At 38.3% G+C, this 18,621-nt stretch overlaps 1 protein-coding gene across 1 annotated transcript; it reads left to right on the top strand.

Moving 5' to 3' along the window:
* Positions 1-1,070: 1,070 nt before the first annotated feature.
* Positions 1,071-18,621, top strand: LOC148123843 (DNA polymerase zeta catalytic subunit-like; the record flags this gene model as incomplete). The annotated part of the gene is made up of 8 exons (XM_087918659.1): positions 1,071-1,327; positions 4,224-4,298; positions 11,723-11,883; positions 14,447-14,537; positions 15,370-15,464; positions 16,166-16,270; positions 17,493-17,577; positions 17,662-18,621. Coding segments are annotated over 8 exons (1,014 nt in total), but the record flags the coding sequence as incomplete, so codon positions are not given.

Raw genomic sequence — 18,621 nt, 5'->3', positions numbered from 1 at the left:
GTGACAGGAACTTAAGTTTTACTTAGGTTGTACACATAATAGTAAAAAGAGTTAAAAACTGTAAAACCCCACAAAATCTTATTTTTTGCAAAGATTAATGCAAAATTCAGATTTTTAATTTCATATCACAGTACTGATTTAAAGCTTCTATGCTGATTTCTTATAACAGTAATATTTTTTCCATTTGGCATAAAAAACCATTATTTGTTTTGATAAATTTTTTTAAAAAGTTTTTATTTTAACAACAAAACAACAAACACAGACATACCACATAAAACATAAAAATATCATCCTTCTTCATAAATATACAAACAGTGCATCAATTGGTTTACCACTTTTTTTTGTGCATCCATTTCCTAGTCACTAATATAATTATATTACATAATAGCTCATATTATCAGTCAATAATTGTATAACCTAATATCATCACTAAAAAAACATTTTAACGAGATAACTATAGTTTACTTAGTTTATTTTGCAATAAATCATAAGATCATACCAAATCTATCTTGATAATATTTGATAAATTTTTGCTACAGTGTTAAAATATTGACCTACTGGGTTGATCTGTTCAGATTAATTATTGTATATTTTTATTGTTAGAAATGTTTTAAAAATAAAGTTCCTCGTTCGTAATAATATACCAGTAGTCAACAATATATTTGTTATTGGATCTCCCTCTCTCCCTCCGTGTGTGTGTGTGTGTGTGTGTGTGTGTGTGTGTGTGTGTGTGTGTATATGTGTGTGGTGGTTTGGGAAGGTATTGTATCTTTACATTTATTACTTACCCAAAACCTATGGGAATAGGGGACATGCAAATACCATATATAAACAAAATATATTTACACATGCTGTTTGAAGAATCTGTATACTTTCATTATTTAATAAACTAAATAATTTAACATAATTGTTGCTTTAAATCTGATTTTAAACTGTTTCAATATATCACGTACATTGGCAAAACTACGGTTCTTGTATAAAGTCTTAAGTACCTGTTCGGAATCATTTGCAGTCTGTAATGTAGCATAAATAAATAGTATATTTATATGTGTATATTTCACACCTTTTAGCACTTATTCGAAAATTATGATTTCCTGAATTTTCAGAATTATTCTGAACAATTTGTTTCTTCTTCAGGTCAGAAGACTTGTCTCCATTTACATGGTATTTTCCCTTACTTGTATGTGCCATACGATGGTTATGGACATTTGCCAGATCATTATCTGCGTAGCTTGGCATTCAGCATTGACCGGGCACTCAATGTCACTTTAGGAAATCCATCTTCTTCTGTTCAGCATGTGTTTAAGGTGTCACTAGTATATGGAATGTAAGTATTGATTTATTTTTTAAACATAGTTAAATAATAAAATTATTTTTGAGAATCTTCAAAGGGTTAATCTATATACTACTAAAATTCTTTTGTCTGTTTGTATGTAACTTTCAGTTGGGCAAAATGGTGCATCGTAGGGCAACAATTTTTGAATTGAGGTACCTCAAATGGACTAAAATAAAGAATGCACCCACAATTGTTCTCATCAGATTGAAATTTCAGGAATCTCCAGACCTTTCATAATGGCAAAATTGTGGCTGCTATAGTACTATCTGTTGTACCTCCACAATCACAATCAGATTGTGATTTCTCACACTTGCCTGCTAGCTTCACACCAATAAAGTCAATGGATGAAGCCAGAAATAGCTCCCACTAAGTTTTTGCCCTCTTGTGGTCATTTTGTTACTAGATAAGAAAATATTTTTGAAAGCATGTCTCAGTGAGTCATGGGTTGTCTGTTATTTGTATCTGAATACACAGAACAGACTCCCATTCTCCTCATAACATTTAAACTGGTATTGTTTACTGTACCATACCTGCCTTTTAATTTTCACAATGAACCAACTCCGTTTTTTATCTCCCTAACAAAATTGGCTAAAGAGTCATGGATCATGGGTCAAGACTAGTAGAGAAAGAGGGCATGGGAGGGCATGAGGTAGAAGAAGCAGAGTTTTTTTTAATCATATTGTTAGATATAGACTGTTTGCTGGTCCTAGTCATCAACTGGCATGGATAAGACACTGGGGTACTAAATGATCCCATAACCAAATTCTGGTAAAGACCACTCTAAACTTTTCTTTATTGGATAGATTTATTTGATTGATTGGTTGATTGATTGATTGAATTTATACAGGTATCCATTTCACATAGGATGATTGGATGGTATACAAAACAATCATTCAATAAGTTCAATAAAAGGATAAGAGACAATATCAGTTTATAAACAATTGAGCCATTGAATAAACTTATTGTTTACAACTTCTTCGACCAAGAGAAGTTCATTATGGGTTGTTTTGTGTTGAGTGTGGTTATGCAGATGTAAAGGTTGCTATTGTAGCCAATATGCATTACAGCAGTGTTGGTAATTAATTAAATTTCATGTTGTAAGTCAAAGTGCAAAGATCTTTTTGGTTTTGTTTGAACATTTAATATGTGGAATCTGCACGTCCCTACTGATGTTTCATACTACGTACAAAATATAAAAGCTGCATTACTTTTATTGTTATTGCCTGCAGGTTGCCAAATACTGATATATATATACTATGCTGCTATGCTATAGACCAATAGCCATAAAGTCTGCATTTTACTATTTTTTGTGCTCTGTGAATTATGCTGTATTATTTTCTGCTGTATGTTTAAAACTGATTGTGTAGCTCCTTTCTCGTGTGTTTCTTATGATACCAGTGTGTAAGAACTGCACAATTGAAGAAAAATAACCTTTCCTGAATTTGAGCCCCTCATGCCTGCTGATTTTATGGATTTCAGTTTTGCAATATTATAGAAATATTGTAACTTGTCATTGCCTTCTTCTAAGTTGTTCTTCAGTTCCTGATGTAACTAACAGTTCTTATATTCCTGCTTAGCTTTTAAGTCCAGACAAGGTCAGTTAGGGATTAGCAGCTGAGCAACTGAAAGAAATTGAAAAACCGATTTAATATGGGAATTAGTAGAACAAATATTTTTCATCTGTTTCAGCCAAGATATTATTGAAGGATCAGTGATGTGATTTTGTTTAGTGTTTCTTGCCAGTGTTAAAGGTAGCTGAAATTACAACCTTTTCCCTTCTCAAGAGCTCAGCCTTTATATTAGTAAAGATATCTCATATCTCTTAAAGAAGAAATAAACCATGTTCCTTAGCCTTTCCATGTAGCTTAATAATGGTTCTAAAATTATAGTTAAAGATTTCTTAACTCTTAGATGAAAATGTACTTTATACTTCCACATTTCCATAGTTGGTGTAGAAGATACGTTGATTTCTGTTCTCAGTTGATGAACAGTTCAGGTGGGTTAACTTTGGAAGAATATTATTAAATTTATACATTTATGAAACATCAATATTAAAACTAGAAATATTTCTTTTGTAGGGCAGGATAACCTGGGTAGAAATTTCAAGTTGCTTCAAATGTAAGAATTAGCAGGACTGTCATTTATGGCATTCCCATAATGTGCCATATTTGATCATTTGTTTCAATTGTTTTATTTGCATGTGAATAATCTTTGGAATAATCTTTGGAAGATTTATTCTAAAAGCCTTAATTTATAATTTGGAATTCAAGTAAAAAAATTGTGGTTGCCATTCCCTACTTTGTTATCTGAGCTACTATGTAATTGCCCTTAGCTGCATGATAAGCAAAAAAGTGTTCTGTCATCTGTATTTTGGGAAAGGCAGTAAAAAAAAGTGTGCTGATCTAGCTGCCACAGTGTTCCAAAATAAAGACTTTGGGGTGGGCCATTAGCACAGCTGTGTATAGCCAACTAATCCATGTTCTCTCTCAAACTTGGAGTTTCAAAGGGTACAGAGATCATAATCTGAGTGTCGGAATGATGTCTTCTCACTTGTGCAGCACTATAAAAAGCTTTATTCCAGATCATCAATTAGCAGTGCTCGCTTCAGATTGAAAGATGATTAGTATACACTCAAACTGTTTTCTGACAAATGGAATAATAATTGATCTTTCATTCTATGTTACTTCATATCTGATTTGCACTAAAGAAAACTCTCCTATAAATAATATATACAGGTGAATCTTAATTCCAGATTGGGCTGTGATGGGCAAGGTTCCTATTGCTTGCTGATAGTTATTTAAGGCATATGTGGATCCACTTCATCAAAGTGATTATTTAGAGCAAGACAAACCAGAATATAATATCATACTGAATTTTTGTTTTCCAGGCCTTTTTATGGATATCATGAAAAAGAAAGGCAGTTCATGAAGATATATCTTTACAATCCTGCTATGGTAAAAAGGTAAATATTTTTTGTTGTTAGTACTTCCATAGTATATCTTTTTACACAGAGACTAGAATGTGGGCTGACACATTGTAATTTTCCTCCATGCTGCTACGAGAGCCCAGGATGGGTATGACTCCTCCTGATGACATCATCAAGCTGGATCCGTCCAGTATAAAAGTAGCAGCCTGTGGGAGAAACCCTCCAGCTTTGACTCAGCTTCTTTCAATGACTAAGCTGGTGTCTCTGAAAGCAGTTTAATTAGCAGCAAAAGCCAAAGCTATTTTATATCATTCGCATAGTTCTGGTGTAGCTGTGCCTTCAGGAGAGTGGGGCTGCACTCTCTTGCAACGCCAAGGATTCAACGTTTCTTCAACAGAGGGAGACTGTAAGTAGGGAGCAACCCTTGATCCTCCCTCACAGATTCCCTCAGCGATTTTGGCCGCTACGATTGTAAAGATCGCATCGGCGATAACAGCGCCTCTCAGCTGATCATTAAAATTGCAGTTTTCACTTTATTGCCGATTTCGCCATTCGGGGCTGTTTACAGCCTAAGGAATGATTTAACCCCTGCGTAGCCTGTAGCTCTTGCGAGTGGCCAATTTGGAGGCTTCTTCTTCAACCTCACGTGGTGAGCGGCCATTTTGAAAGCCTCTTCTTCTAAAGAAAGTCATAAGCGGCCATTTTAGATGGCATCATCCCCCAAAGGCCAGCTTCTACCATTCATAAGCTCCTATTCAGGCTACTGCATAGACAACACATAGTGTGGATCGCTTCCAGCACCTTTGTGTCTGTTTATGCATACTATGGATCAAGACAAGGTCCACACACAGCCTTCAGGCCTGATCTCTCAAGGTCCCCAAGCCGGAAAAAGAAAGAGAAGGAGACAACGCTCCCAGTCTGTTCAAAGGGAGGTGGCAGCCAAGATTAGGGCCAAAGCTAAGAAAGAAAACATCACAGGCCGAATTGAAGGCAGAGAAACGAAGGCATGCAGCCTTAGAAAGGCAGTTCAACAAAACTATTGAACAAATGATGGTCAACTACAACAGTTCAGCCAGCGACTTCTAGGGCAAGGGAAAATACCTCAGCTCCTCTTAGCCACCTCCAATCCTGGTCCCTAGAGCGACCTGAAATCCAACCAGGACCTCAAGACTTGATCAGGTCAGGTCCCTACTTCGCCCAGACTCCTTGGATCTTTCTTCTTCATCTATCCCATCCGTGGCCCATCTCGATCAAGACCAGAGGCCACTTTTACTCCAACAGCAGCAGGTCTTCAGCCCCCAGATCCTCCATTGAGTGGCAGATCTTCTGACATCAACGAAATAGTCTCCTTAGCCATCAGACAGGGTCTGGCAGAAGGGCTTCAACACATCTTCAGGCCTTCAGACAGACCTCAGCCTTCCTTCCCAGCTTTTCCTCTAGCTCAGATTCCCCAAAGGGGACTGCCTCGCCAGGTAGAACAAAGAGCCCATCTTACCTATGCGGAAGGAGTGGACCTCATTCAGGGAGAGTATGAGGGATAATCATCTGAGTGCAGCCCCTCCCCTGGGAGAAATCTGGGATCCTAACCTCTCGGAGGAAGAGGAAGATCTGAGGTCTGATCAGGCTCCTTCAGCTTCTGTATTCAAATATGCTTTATTCAAACCTCTCCTACACAAGGCACTGGTAACAGCCCAGTTGTCAGTGGAGGAAATTGCCCCCGAGCCTCAAGAGGTACAATCGGGGCATGGGGATTCCCTCTTCTCCAAACCCATTGTTCATTCGGAGGTCCGTCCTTCCTCCATCAACTTTCTTGACTTAGTCAAGGAACAATTTGCCTTCCCCACTGCAGGCCCCCGCCCATCTTCCCAAGATAGGCGGTTCTACAACATGGGTCCTTCCTTAGCTACAGCTTAGGCAGTTCCTCCAGTAGATGCCCCAGTTGTGGCCTCTTTCTCAAGCACTCCAACTGAGCCTGAGGATGTACTAAAGGCAGAGGACAATGTTCTGAACAAACACTGAAACATAATCATCAAGCCTAGACTTGGGCCATCTGGGCCTCGACTGCTACATTATTTTTTACAAGGTCTTCCATCTGCTGGCTACACCAACTTCAAGGCCACATACCTCCTTCAGACTGTAGGTCGCATGAAGACCTCAATAAGATCATAGCAGCAGCAGAGTTCTCGGAGGACGCCACCCTTGACGCCGCCAAGTTCTCTTCCAGGACCATAGCGTCATCAGTGGCAGCTAGGAGTCTGCTACGGCTATGAAATTGGCAAGCAGAGCCTCGACAGAAGTGGAAACTAGCTTCTGCCCCATGTACCAGTGAGAAGCTGTTTGGAGATGCCCTTGACCCATTTATTGTTGAAACAAAAGACAAAAGGAAAGTCCTTTCATCAACAGGAAAGAGGGCAGACTTTCACCCTACCCCATACCGGCCTCCCTCATTCAAGCCTGAAAACGCTTCTCGCTTCTCCAGACCTCAGAGAGCGTATTCTCAGCGTCAAGATTAACGCCATGAGGCTACCGGCAGACAACAAGCTGTGGGTAAATGGCCCTTTTGTGGGTGAGGGGGTCGCTCCTTCTGTCGCTCGAAATCTCTCATTCTCCCCTCCCATCGGAGGTTGTTTGGCCTCCTTTGCTTCCAGATGGGAGGAGTCAACAACAGACGCCTGGGTACTCAATACAGTAAGGTCCGGGTTACAATTAGAATTTCTATCACCACCCCCAGAAAAATATCTATTCTGCCCTGTTTCCCAGGACAGTTCATGAAGGGCACTTATGGAATCGGCCATTAGTCACCTGGTCGATATAAGGGCCATTCAACCAGTCCCTGAATTACAACGTGGACATGGGCTTTATTCTCAGCTTTTCATGGTCCCTAAGGCCTGGGAGGGTGGCGAGCCATTCTCAACCTAAAATTTCTGAATGAGTTGATCCCATATAGGCGCTTCAAAATGCAGACTGCATTCTATTCTGAAGAGCGTTCGGGAGGGCAGTCTCTCTTCCATTGATCTCATGGAGGCTTACCTCCACATTCCCATCTGGCCTCATCATCACCAGTTTCTCCGTTTCTGTTACCAGCATTCCCACTTCCAGTATCAGGCCCTTCCTTTCGGGCTCTCGTCTGCCCCAAGAGTCTTCACAAAGTTACTGGCGGCATTGGTGGCTTCGCTCTGGTCTGTTCCAGTGTGGATTCAATGCTACTTGGATGACATCTTGATCCTGTCGTCCTCCACCCACTCTGACCATCAAGATCTTCAAACCACTCTCTATTGCCTTCAGCACCACGGTTTTCCCATCAACTCCAAGAAAAGCCATCTCTTCCCAATAACCAGATTGCTCCATCTGGGAGCCATCATCAACACAACTCTGTGCCAAGTTTTTCTGTCTCCAGCTCGAGGGCAGTCTCTTATCGAGATCAATCGACAGGTCCAGCGTCAACACACTGTCTCCCTGTCGCTGTTATCCAAACTTTTGGGCAAAATGATCTCATGCATAGGCATCGTTCTGTGGGTACGGCTACACTCACGGGCTCTACAATGGTTCCTGCTCACCTTTCAATGAGCAGGAACCAGCCACACATCTGCCAAGGTCCTGCTCTCTCCAGAGGTCCGCTGTTCCTTCAAGTGGTGGCTTTCCCCAGCCCTTTCGAAGAGTCTCCTGTTCAAGGAACTGGACAGACTGATCATCACCGATGCAAGTCTCCTGGGTTGGGGAGCCCACATGGAGGGTCTCATGGCTCAAGGGATCTCTCTGGTCCCGGTTAGACAGGACTGGGCACATAAACTGGCTAGAATTCAGAGCCATTTATCTAGCCCTAAAACATTTCAGGGACAGGATACTGGGGCCCCATGTGCTAGTGTTGACAGACAACATGGCTGCAAAGGCACACGTCAACTGGCAGGGGGGCACAAGGTCTAGGGCCCTCATGAGGGAAGCCGAAAGGTTGGGGAAGTGGACAGAGAGACATCTGCTGTCTATCACAGCAGACCACATCTCAGGAGTTGACAACTCCCAGGCAGTTTGGCTGAGCAGGAGCCCAGTCGATCACGCAGAATGGTCCCTTCCCCAGTTCATTTTCAGAGATCTCTCCCATTCGGGACCCTGGAGGTAGACCTCTTCGCCTCTCCCCAAAACGCTCAGGTAAACAGATTTTTCACCAGGTTTCCTTGTCAGGGAGCAGAGGGGACCAATGCACTTTGGGGCAGATGGCCCACTGGTCTCCTCTATGCCTTTCCCCCTCTTCCCATCATTCTGGCGGTCATTCAGAAGATGTTGGAGGAACGGGCAGAGCTGATTCTCCTAGCCCCCCATTAGCCCAGGAGACCCCGGTTTGCAGATCTGGTGAACCTGTCTGTAGCCACTCCCTGGAGGATTCCAGACCACATGATCTTATTACATCAGGGGGCACTGCTCCACCCAAATCCCCAGTGGTTCAGATTGACCGTGTGGCGCTTGAGCGGCAACTGTTAAGAGAAGCCAATCTCCCAGACCAGGTCATCCTTACTATCTAGGCGTCACGTAAATCTTCTAAGATGCGTATGTACAATGCCACCTGGAGGTTTTTTTGTCATTGGTGTCATAGGGAAGGTCTCTCTCCTAGAGTAGGGTCCCACAGGTCCTCCATTTCTTCCAGGATGGCCTTGACAAAGTTCTGGCTCCTAACACTTTACGCCATCAAGTAGAGGCTCTTGCTTCAGTCATCTCCTGGGATTCCTTTCCTTCCTTGTCCCATCATCCTTCAGTTCAGAGATTCTTAAAAGAGGCTTCCAGTCTCTGCCCTCCTGTGGTTCACAGGTTCCCATCCTTCCTGGGACCTTCACAAGGTCCTCCAGGCCCTAACAGAACCTCCCTTCGAACCCCTCAGAAAGGCGTCCCTTCAATTCTTGACCTTCAAGGTGGTTTTCTTAATAGCCATCACTTCAGCTAGAAGGGTGTAAGAGTTGACTTCTCTATCTATATGGCAGGACCTCTGCCCTTTTCACGACAATAGAGTTGTTCTTCGTTTAGACCCTACCTTTTTACCCAAAATAAATTCTGGATTCCACAGATCCCAAGATATAGTAGTTCCAGATTTTTGTTCCCGTCCACACAATGCCTTAGAGCACAAGTGGCACACCTTAGATGTTAGAAGGGTGTTTAGAATTTATATCAAATGCACTTCAACATTTAGGAAGACAGAGGCTATGTTTGTATCCTTTTCCCCTTCCCACTAGGGGAACAAGGCATCTCCTGCCACCTTAAGCAGGTGGATCAGGGCTTGCATCGCACAGGCCTACAAAGCCAAAGCTCTGCCAGTACCAAATGGCTTGACAGCACACTCCACTAGAAGTGCTGCAACTTCGGCTGCCTGGGCCACCCAGGCACCCCTAGAGGAGATTTGCAGAGTGGCTACATGGACATCCCCGTCTCCATTCGTCAGACACTACTGCCTGGATTCCTACACCTCCACAAGCGTAGCTTTTGGCAGATGGGTTCTTCAGCGAGTGGTGCCTACTTTGGAGTGAGAGACCGGACGAGGGCCCTCCCGAGGACATGAAGGCTTTGGTATGTCCCATCCTGAGTTCTCACAGCAGCATGGAGGAGAACGGGCGTTGGTAAATTTACCTGAGAACGCCCTTTCTATCTATGCTGCTAAAGAGCCCAGTCCCTCCCTTGTTGCGTCCAGATTGTGGTGAGGTATGTTATGGTTCATGATTCTGTTTTGGCTTTCAGAGACAATCACTAAAGTCTGTCAAGTATCTTCCCCAAGCTGGGAGGGTTTCTCCCATAGGCTGTACTTTTATACTGGACGGACCCAGCTTAATGATGTCATCAGGAGGAGTCATACCCATCCTGGGCTTTCTAGCAGCATAGATAGAAAGGACGTTCTCAGGTAAATTTACCAACACCCATTTTGAATGGTTGCTGAACAAATGGTTGTAAGTTGAGGCCTATCTGTACAGGCTGAAGGTTACCTGTATAGGTAATTTTTGACTTTAGGCAGTAGTTTGGCTTAACAATAGCTTCGGAAAGACTGTTTTATCACTCATAACACACTTCTGGCCATTGTAAAATGTTTCATGATTTGTTAAACAACTCTGATTTCAACTAATGACCATGTGATCCACTTAATGACCATTGTAAAAAGAGTCCTAAAATCATGTGATCAGGTGGGATGCCTTGACTTAAAACTTGCCTGACTTGCCACCAAAATTCTGATCCCAATTACACTTGTAAGTCAAAGACTACCTGTATGCACAGAGGTATTGTGAGTTGTAGATAGCAATAGTACTTAGTACTTATATACCACTCCATATTGCTTAACAGCAGTCTCTGAGCAGTTTTCAAATGTCTCTATATTGTCTTCAGGTCTTCATTTTACCGATCTTCGAAGGATAGAACGCTAAGCTGGTCAGGATTGAACTCCTGGGTGTGGGCAGAGTTAGGCTGCAATACTGCATTCTGATCTCTGCACCATTACGGCCCCTACCATATAATACAGATACCAAATTTGTTGCCTCCATTTTACCTGCCCTCATCCCCAGGTAGTTGGTTTTTGCAACATTCAGTAGCAAAATATAGAAAGGCTTAATTTGCATAATTAATAGATAACTTTAATCTTCAAAAGGATAAACTCAGTAAAAAATTCTGCTTTCATTAATACAGTAACATCATTGCTGTGTTTCTTGCAACCCTTGGCCAGTAGAAAAAAAGTTTTAAAAAGTGCCATAATTTTGAATGCTGTTACAACAGTAACTATAATCTGTGACTTATTACGATATACACTATTGTGAAACTTGTGCTTATTTATTATTTTCCCCGAACTAATCTTTGCTTCAGTCACAAAGAAGACATCTGTTCTTGTTTCTGCTTTTAATTAACCATGGCTTTAATTATGATGGACTCAACAAAAGTCACAACCTGTCCTTGGTTATGACTGACACAAACACATGACAACGCTTGACAACTGGCTCTCATTTACAACCAGTTGCAGCATCCCACTGCCACATGACTATGATTTGCAATGGTTCTTGTCATTTTGCAGCAAAAAACCTCCACCCACTAGATAAGTTGGATTTGCTTAATGACCATGTGATTTGGTTAATGATTGCAGTGATTCAATTTACGACTGTTGTAAAAGTGGTTGTAAAATCAGATCAGGGCACCACTTAATGACTGCAACAACTTAGACCAAAAATCTGGGCCCTTTTGTGAGATCTAGCGCTGTGAATTTTCTTTTTGCTCAGAACAAATATTTTGAACAGCTAGACACAGACATCTGTAGATACCACAAACACATGTGTTTAGGTTCATTTTATCTTGTTTATCTAAAAGATTATATGTGTAGCTGAAGTTCTTGGTACAGATATCAGAAAACTGCTGTAATCCATTTATGTTCAGTATTGTTCCCATGTTTAAATATTTCTTTAAAAATAATGTTGAAATACTACTGATGATTTTTTTTATTTATTTAGAGTATGCGAGCTTCTACAAGGTGGAGCTATAATGAATAAAATTTACCAACCTCATGAAGCTCATATTCCCTACCTCCTTCAGCTCTTTATAGATTATAATTTATATGGAATGAATTTAATCAATCTGGCTGCGGTCAAGTTTAGAAAAATAAAGAAAAAAGGTATGGAAGTTATCTCAAACATATTCAGACAATTCAGCCTCTAGAATAAACTGTAAATTGTGGATAGTAATTTAAAGAAAATAATGGTTGCCGTTGTATTAATTGCTTATGTTCCACACTATTCTCACATTAATAGCTGCTGGGTGTATAATCCAAGATTTTCACTCTTCTTTCAGAATAAAAAATTACAGCTATAATGGCTGATTTCTCCATTGTTTTAAACTTTGTACCCTTCTTGCTGTTTTAATGTATGAAACAGCAGCAGTTCCTCATGTATAAAAAATAAGCACATGACTTCCTGAACTTAGTTGTTGTGATTACTTAACCAACCATGGTGTACAATAGATAAATGTAAAAGATAGATACAATATATTAGTCCAGTCTGTGTAGTTGTCATTTGAAAGAGAATAGCTACAGTACAGTGAAAGTGATGAAGAATGGAGAAAGCTTTCATATGGAAAGTATCAAGGAGGATTGAACCCTGCAGGAAGAACAGCAGAACCCAGTCTGACTTCAGAACCGAGGTACCACTGTGATTGAACTCTTCAAACGTGGGTCTGATTGTTTGTACCTGACAATTATTCCCTCAGTTACCAAGCAAAGGGTAAACAATAACTGTGTACATTATGGGATTCCCTAGAAAATGACTCTCAAGTATTCTTTATTTTTTGTACTATTTTGAAATATTATATAGAAATTTATATAGTGCTATCTTCTAATTTGAGGGTAGAGCCAAGTCTTTTTATTTCTCCTATTTGATTGTTTTCTTTCTTTTCGATCTTCAGTTTGTTTTTTGTTACACCTGTCTTGCAATAGTTCTTCATTTGGTGTCTATAATTATTAAAGTATTCTCTAATAGATGCTTCAGGTACAATAATATGTTTTTTTCATAATCACTATGCCATTCTCAGTGTGTTTTGGCCTTAGATAACAGCCGTATTTATTAAGAGATTTCTCAAAATAGCTTTTTTATGTGTGAAATCACTGATGAAAATGGGTATTTCATTCTTCTGTCAGAAGTTAATAGTTGGAAAACAAATATTGAACAGCATTTTATAGGTTTCTGCAATTGGTTGAAAAAATGGATTTAGAATCTGTTAGCTCTTGTTTTAAAAAACATAAATATATTCTCAAGTCATACTGTACTTCATGCATGTAATTTACTTGATTACATGAGAGAGGTTTTCTGCAGATTTCTTGGTTTCTCAGTCTGCCATAATGGATACTACAGCTAGATTTAAGGCCTGAAATGAGGATATACATAATTCTAAGGGTTCTGTGGGGGAGAAAGAAAGTGATTTTTTGGGAAGATACATATTTTACCTGAATATTGCTAATTTCTTAAAAGCCATTTTCTGCCAGTTTTATATATATAAGTTTGTGATGTAGTCATAACAGATATGGCCAGTACTGTACTTTAAAGCTTTGGCTTATGAAGAAATATATTAATTTTCTAATACACAGAGATAGACATATTTTTGAATTACAGTTAGTCCTCACTTAATGACCACAATTGGAACTGCCAAATCTGTCCCTAAGTAACACAGTCATTAAGTGAAAAATAACTTGACTGTACCAGATTTATGATGCCATTTCTTCCACAGTCAAGCAAAGTACTTACGATCATTAAACAAAATATCATATGATTGTGGCTTGCAATTTTACTGCCAACTTCTCCATTGACTCTGCTTGTCAGAACTTGGCTGTGAAGTGCATAAATGTTGGTCATATTTGTGCAGGACACTGCAATGGTCATAAATGCCTGCTGATTGTAAAATGCCTGAATTTTGATCATGTGACAATGAGGATGCTGTGATGGTCATAAGTGCAAGGGTGAGTCATAAAGTTAACTGTTTCAGTGTCATCCTAATTTTGAATGGTCACTAAACAAAACAGTTGTTAAGCGAGGACTGTCTGTCATAGTATATTTGTGTAAAATATGCTAATAATTGAATGTAAGAATAAGTTTCATAAAGTTTGTTCCACTCTTGTAAATTGTTCTCATGTTTCTTACGTTCCTGCCATAATACCGATTATTCCCTTTGGGATCCTGTATAACATAAGGAAGGTTGTTTTTCTGCTCTTATTTGGCTGTCAATTGCTGCTTCTTTATGGAAGATAGACATCATCATGAATAAGTAATTTAATAGTCTTGTAAGATGGCATCTATGATGTGGCTGTGTTGTTACAAATATACAGATTTGTTTTGTTAAATAACTCAAAGGCAGCTACTACCATGCATCTCAAACCCTCAAAGTTAAGAATTAATAACTTTCTCTGAAAATGAGATAATTTCTTAGATATACTTTTGCACTTCCAATGATCTTTTAATTTAAAAGACTTTTAGATAAATTTATATGCAGCAAACAAAATGCAGATGAGGATTAACTTAAAACTCTATTTAATTCCATGCTTATTTTATTACAGGGTTTTGCCAATAAATGATCTATAATAAACTTTGTTAAATAAGCAGTATTTCAAATGTTTTATATATGTACATATAAAGATTCAAATAAAGAGGCATGTTTTCTAATACAACATATTGGCCATGTTTTATATATAGGTGATGCATTTGAAGAAATTGGAAGTTGCAGAGATAATTGGACAAGATCTGCTACCAGACCCCATCAGCGGGAAGATAATCAGATTCCTAGGTTGGCATATCTGGATACATATTTGCCTTAGCAAGTATCCTAACCCATGGGATACCTACATACATATATTAGTACTAAATATGGCTGCAGGTTTAACTAGTTTAATCAAATTAAACTTGTCGGTTGACTGATTGGTAGGGCCACAAATCCAAATCAGAGGGCTACAATCAAAGTTCTTCCTTTAATTTTGAATTTATTTTGTTTTATATACTAGGATAGAGATAGCCTTCTGAGAACATAGCACCCATGTATTCTTATTTACTTAGAATGTGTTAATGAAAGAATTGTCCTGGACTTCAGCATCTCTTAAATAATTGATACTATTTTGAAAAGTTATGACATTTGACCCAATTTTCTCATATATTTTATGGCTGCTGACACATTTTTCCAGCAATGTAACTGGAATAAACATTTGTCTCTAATACTTATAGTCAGCCTATGTACATGCATGTGCACACTCACTTCTGATAGTCTCCAAATGTTTGAAATTGCAACTTCTTCATCCCTTGGCTTTTAGCAATGTTAGCAGGAATTATGATTGTGACATGTCAGTCTGGTTTTTTTCATATATATCTTGCTCTCCAGGGCTTACAAATACCTTTAGCCCCTACTTTTGTGTTGTTAGGCACTGGTGGAATAGGAAGGAAATTATCATTTGTACATATCTAATGCTTCTCATCTTTAGTTGAACCAAAGTTAAAATCATTGTAAATCTGTGATTATTTCTGTATTTTTATATAAAACTTTACATATAATTCCTGTTTTTAAATATAATACATTTTTTAAAAAAATACAACATAATATACTCTTTTTAACTTTAATTTAAATGCAGCTCTTTGATATTGGAAGATATAGAGCCACAGAGTACCTGTGAATTGGAAGTGGATGCAGTAGCTGCTGATATTTTAAATAGATTGGATATTGAAGGTAAAAGTATTTTTCTTTATGTGATCACATGGTATTTTTCAGGATTGTTGTTTCTGCAGCTCAGTGTATAATTCTTTCACTTAAAATATTTGACTTCCATTAAACAATAATATATTTTATAAGAAAAAAGATAAATAACTTGTTTGATAGCCAGTAGGGAAGGTGCTAAACTGTACCCAGTCAAGTCCATCTTCAATCATTAAAGCTTACAAAATCATAGTGGGTGATTTTAGGTCAGTTGTTATCACTTGAGTTTCTGGGTAAATGGTGAAATATAAGCCTAACATGATAAACATGAGGGAGGGCAGATTTTTGTCAGTATTGCTATTCAATGCTGCTATTCAACTCTTGTAAAACTATGTCTTAATAGCAATAGCACTTAGACATATACCACTTTGCAGTGCTTTATAGCTTTCTCTAAACAGTACAGAGTCAGCACATTGCCCCCAACAATATTGCCCACAACAATTCTTACGTTGGCATATCTGGATACATATTTACCTTAGCAAATATCATAACCCATGGAATATCATTTTACCAACCTTGGAAGGATGAGTCAACCTTGAGCCGGTGAGACCCGAACTGCCAAACTACTGGTAGCCGGTGATGAGCAGAAATAGCCTGCAGTACAGCATTCTAACCACTGCGCTGCAGCAGCTCTTGAAACTGCCATTGATTCTGCTGCATCTTTTCTGTTCTAGCCCAGATTGGTCAGAATCCAGGGTTACAAGCAATATGGGAGGATGAGAAACAGCGGCGTAGGAAGAACAAAGAGTCATCACAAATTACTCCTCCTAACTCACAAGGTAGAATTGTTGGACCAAAATGTCTAATTTTGATTGGATTCTGCTATTGTGTATTACTAAATGAAAGGCGGGATATAAAAATATTGTAATTTAATGTATTACATAATATAACATTTTCTGAATTTCTTCCCTCTTTACCTGTTGCTTTCATATGTTTTCATTGGATTATATTTCATTTTATTTTAAACTCCATCTTCATTTTCTATTACCAGTATAGTCTTAGGTCCAAAAAAGCAGAAATAGTAAAGAAAAAGCAATTGTTCTTGAAGTTAGAATAATATGAATGCAGTGCTATATTTTGCAAAGTGTTGTATCTAAGAAGTGATGTATAAGTAAATTGCATGGGTAAGATGCTAAAAATTCAAGAATGTGTTAGTTTAATATCTTAACAGCAGACCTGGACATTTTTTGATCCCCACATCCAGCCCTTTGGCTGTCCCTTTCCAGCCCATGTGAGCTCAAAATTAGAAATTAAATGCAAATAAGTATATGCCATGCATGCAATACAATTGCATTGCTTTTATTTTGAAGGTGACTGCTACTTTTTTTTTGTCTATGTGCGTCCATGCGTATCTATTGCACTTTCACAGCTCTGTTGGTCTAGTCTTCCACAATAGTCCCAGTTCTCTTGTAGCCTTTGGAAAAATTAATTGCCCACCTATGTCTCACAGTTACATTGACAAGAATTACTCTGAAGCTCATGGCTAAAATTCATTGCCTAATTTGTGTATATTTTGCTTCTGTTCTTCATTTTATGTTACCTTCCTCAAATAATTTAAAATCTTGCACCATTTTGTGTCAGTATTATTGCTCCTAACAGCCAGTTTAGTGTAATGGTTAAGGCCTCAAGTTAGAAGTGCTGCAACAGCCATAATTTTGCACACAAGTCCATTTTTTCAACACTGTTGAGACCTAGGTCACTTTCCTAATATATATTATTACATATTAATATATTAAAATAATATATAACTATTTGTAATAGTCATATGTCAGTACATACCAATACATGTTTTGTAGATATATCAGAAAAGTTCTGTTCAGAACTTCTGAATAGAATCTACATAGGTGTAGATTCAGATTATTATTACTTTTTAGATGGGCATGGCAATTTACAGGTGATATATTGCTTTATTTTCAGTTAAAATATTTAATAACAATTCTTAAGGGGAGAGAATATTAATGTAGTGACTCTAAATTCCTCACATTTTTTCATGAAAAAAAGATCGTGGATTTGTGGCTGCAACAGAAAGTGAAAGAATCTTTCAGAAGAGACTTAAAGAAATACTCAAGCAAAGTGATTTTTCTATGTAAGTATTAATTTATATGTTAATCTTTATCTTTTTACCTCTGAATTCAACAATCACGTTAATTTTTTAAAAATTATTAATTAGGACATCTGGCTCAATGGACAGCAATAATGAATCACAAGAATTCTCTGCTGAATTGACATTACAGTCTGAGATACCTAAAGTTGTTTCATGTTCACCAGCAAATATGATAGAAGTACACAGTGATAAGGAGCTGCATAGAGGTTAGTATTATCAATACAGCAGTTGTTTTCCTCCATTAAATGACTTGTCCTATTAGAATCAGAATGGAAGAAGGTCCTGAAATGAACACAAGAATGCTTCCACTGGAGAGACTGATCTTCATGCTCATCTGCATTTTATTTTATCCTTTATTACCAATTTGTTGATATATTTTGTGTGAATATTCATGAGTGTCTATAATCCTATTTAATGTTAATATGCTTTTTTATTATTGGTAGTATCTTGATTATTTAACTTTGGCTTATGATGAATTATGATGAAGACAAATATATATACATGGCATGCTATAACTACATGTGTTATTAGGAATATTGGTAGTATTAAGGTAATTAAGATAGAACATTTTAACATATTTTATTTGTTAAATTTTCAACAAATTCTGTTAAGATTTATATATAAGATGTATTGATTAATTCCAGTCTGCTGAAGAAAATAACATTCACATTTATTGCTACTCAGCATTTAGTACATATATTTGTATATAATATGTAATATGTATTACATATGTATATGTAGTATGTATATGTAATATATAATATGAAAGCCTGCTTGGTGTAGTGGTTAAGATACCAGGGTAGAAACCAGGATATTGTCAGTTTTAGTTCTACCTTAGGCACAAAGCCAGCAGGTGACTTTGGCTAGCCACTTTCTCTTTATCCTGGGAAAGAGGCAGTGCTAAACCTTGCCAGGAAAAGTGCTGGGGCTTGTCTGGGCAGTCTCCCAAGAGTTGGGCACAGTCAAACAAGAGACAACGAATGTATATACAAAAAGAACAAATAGATAAGAAAAAGAAAGCTGCTT

The sequence above is a fragment of the Pseudonaja textilis genome, unplaced genomic scaffold (genome assembly GCF_049901715.1).
Source record: "Pseudonaja textilis isolate UNSWEBS1 unplaced genomic scaffold, rPseTex1.2 PTEXCTG187, whole genome shotgun sequence".
Lineage (NCBI taxonomy): Eukaryota > Metazoa > Chordata > Lepidosauria > Squamata > Elapidae > Pseudonaja > Pseudonaja textilis.
The sequence above is the reverse complement of the archived record's forward strand: the minus strand, read 5'-3'. Positions and strand labels throughout refer to the sequence as shown.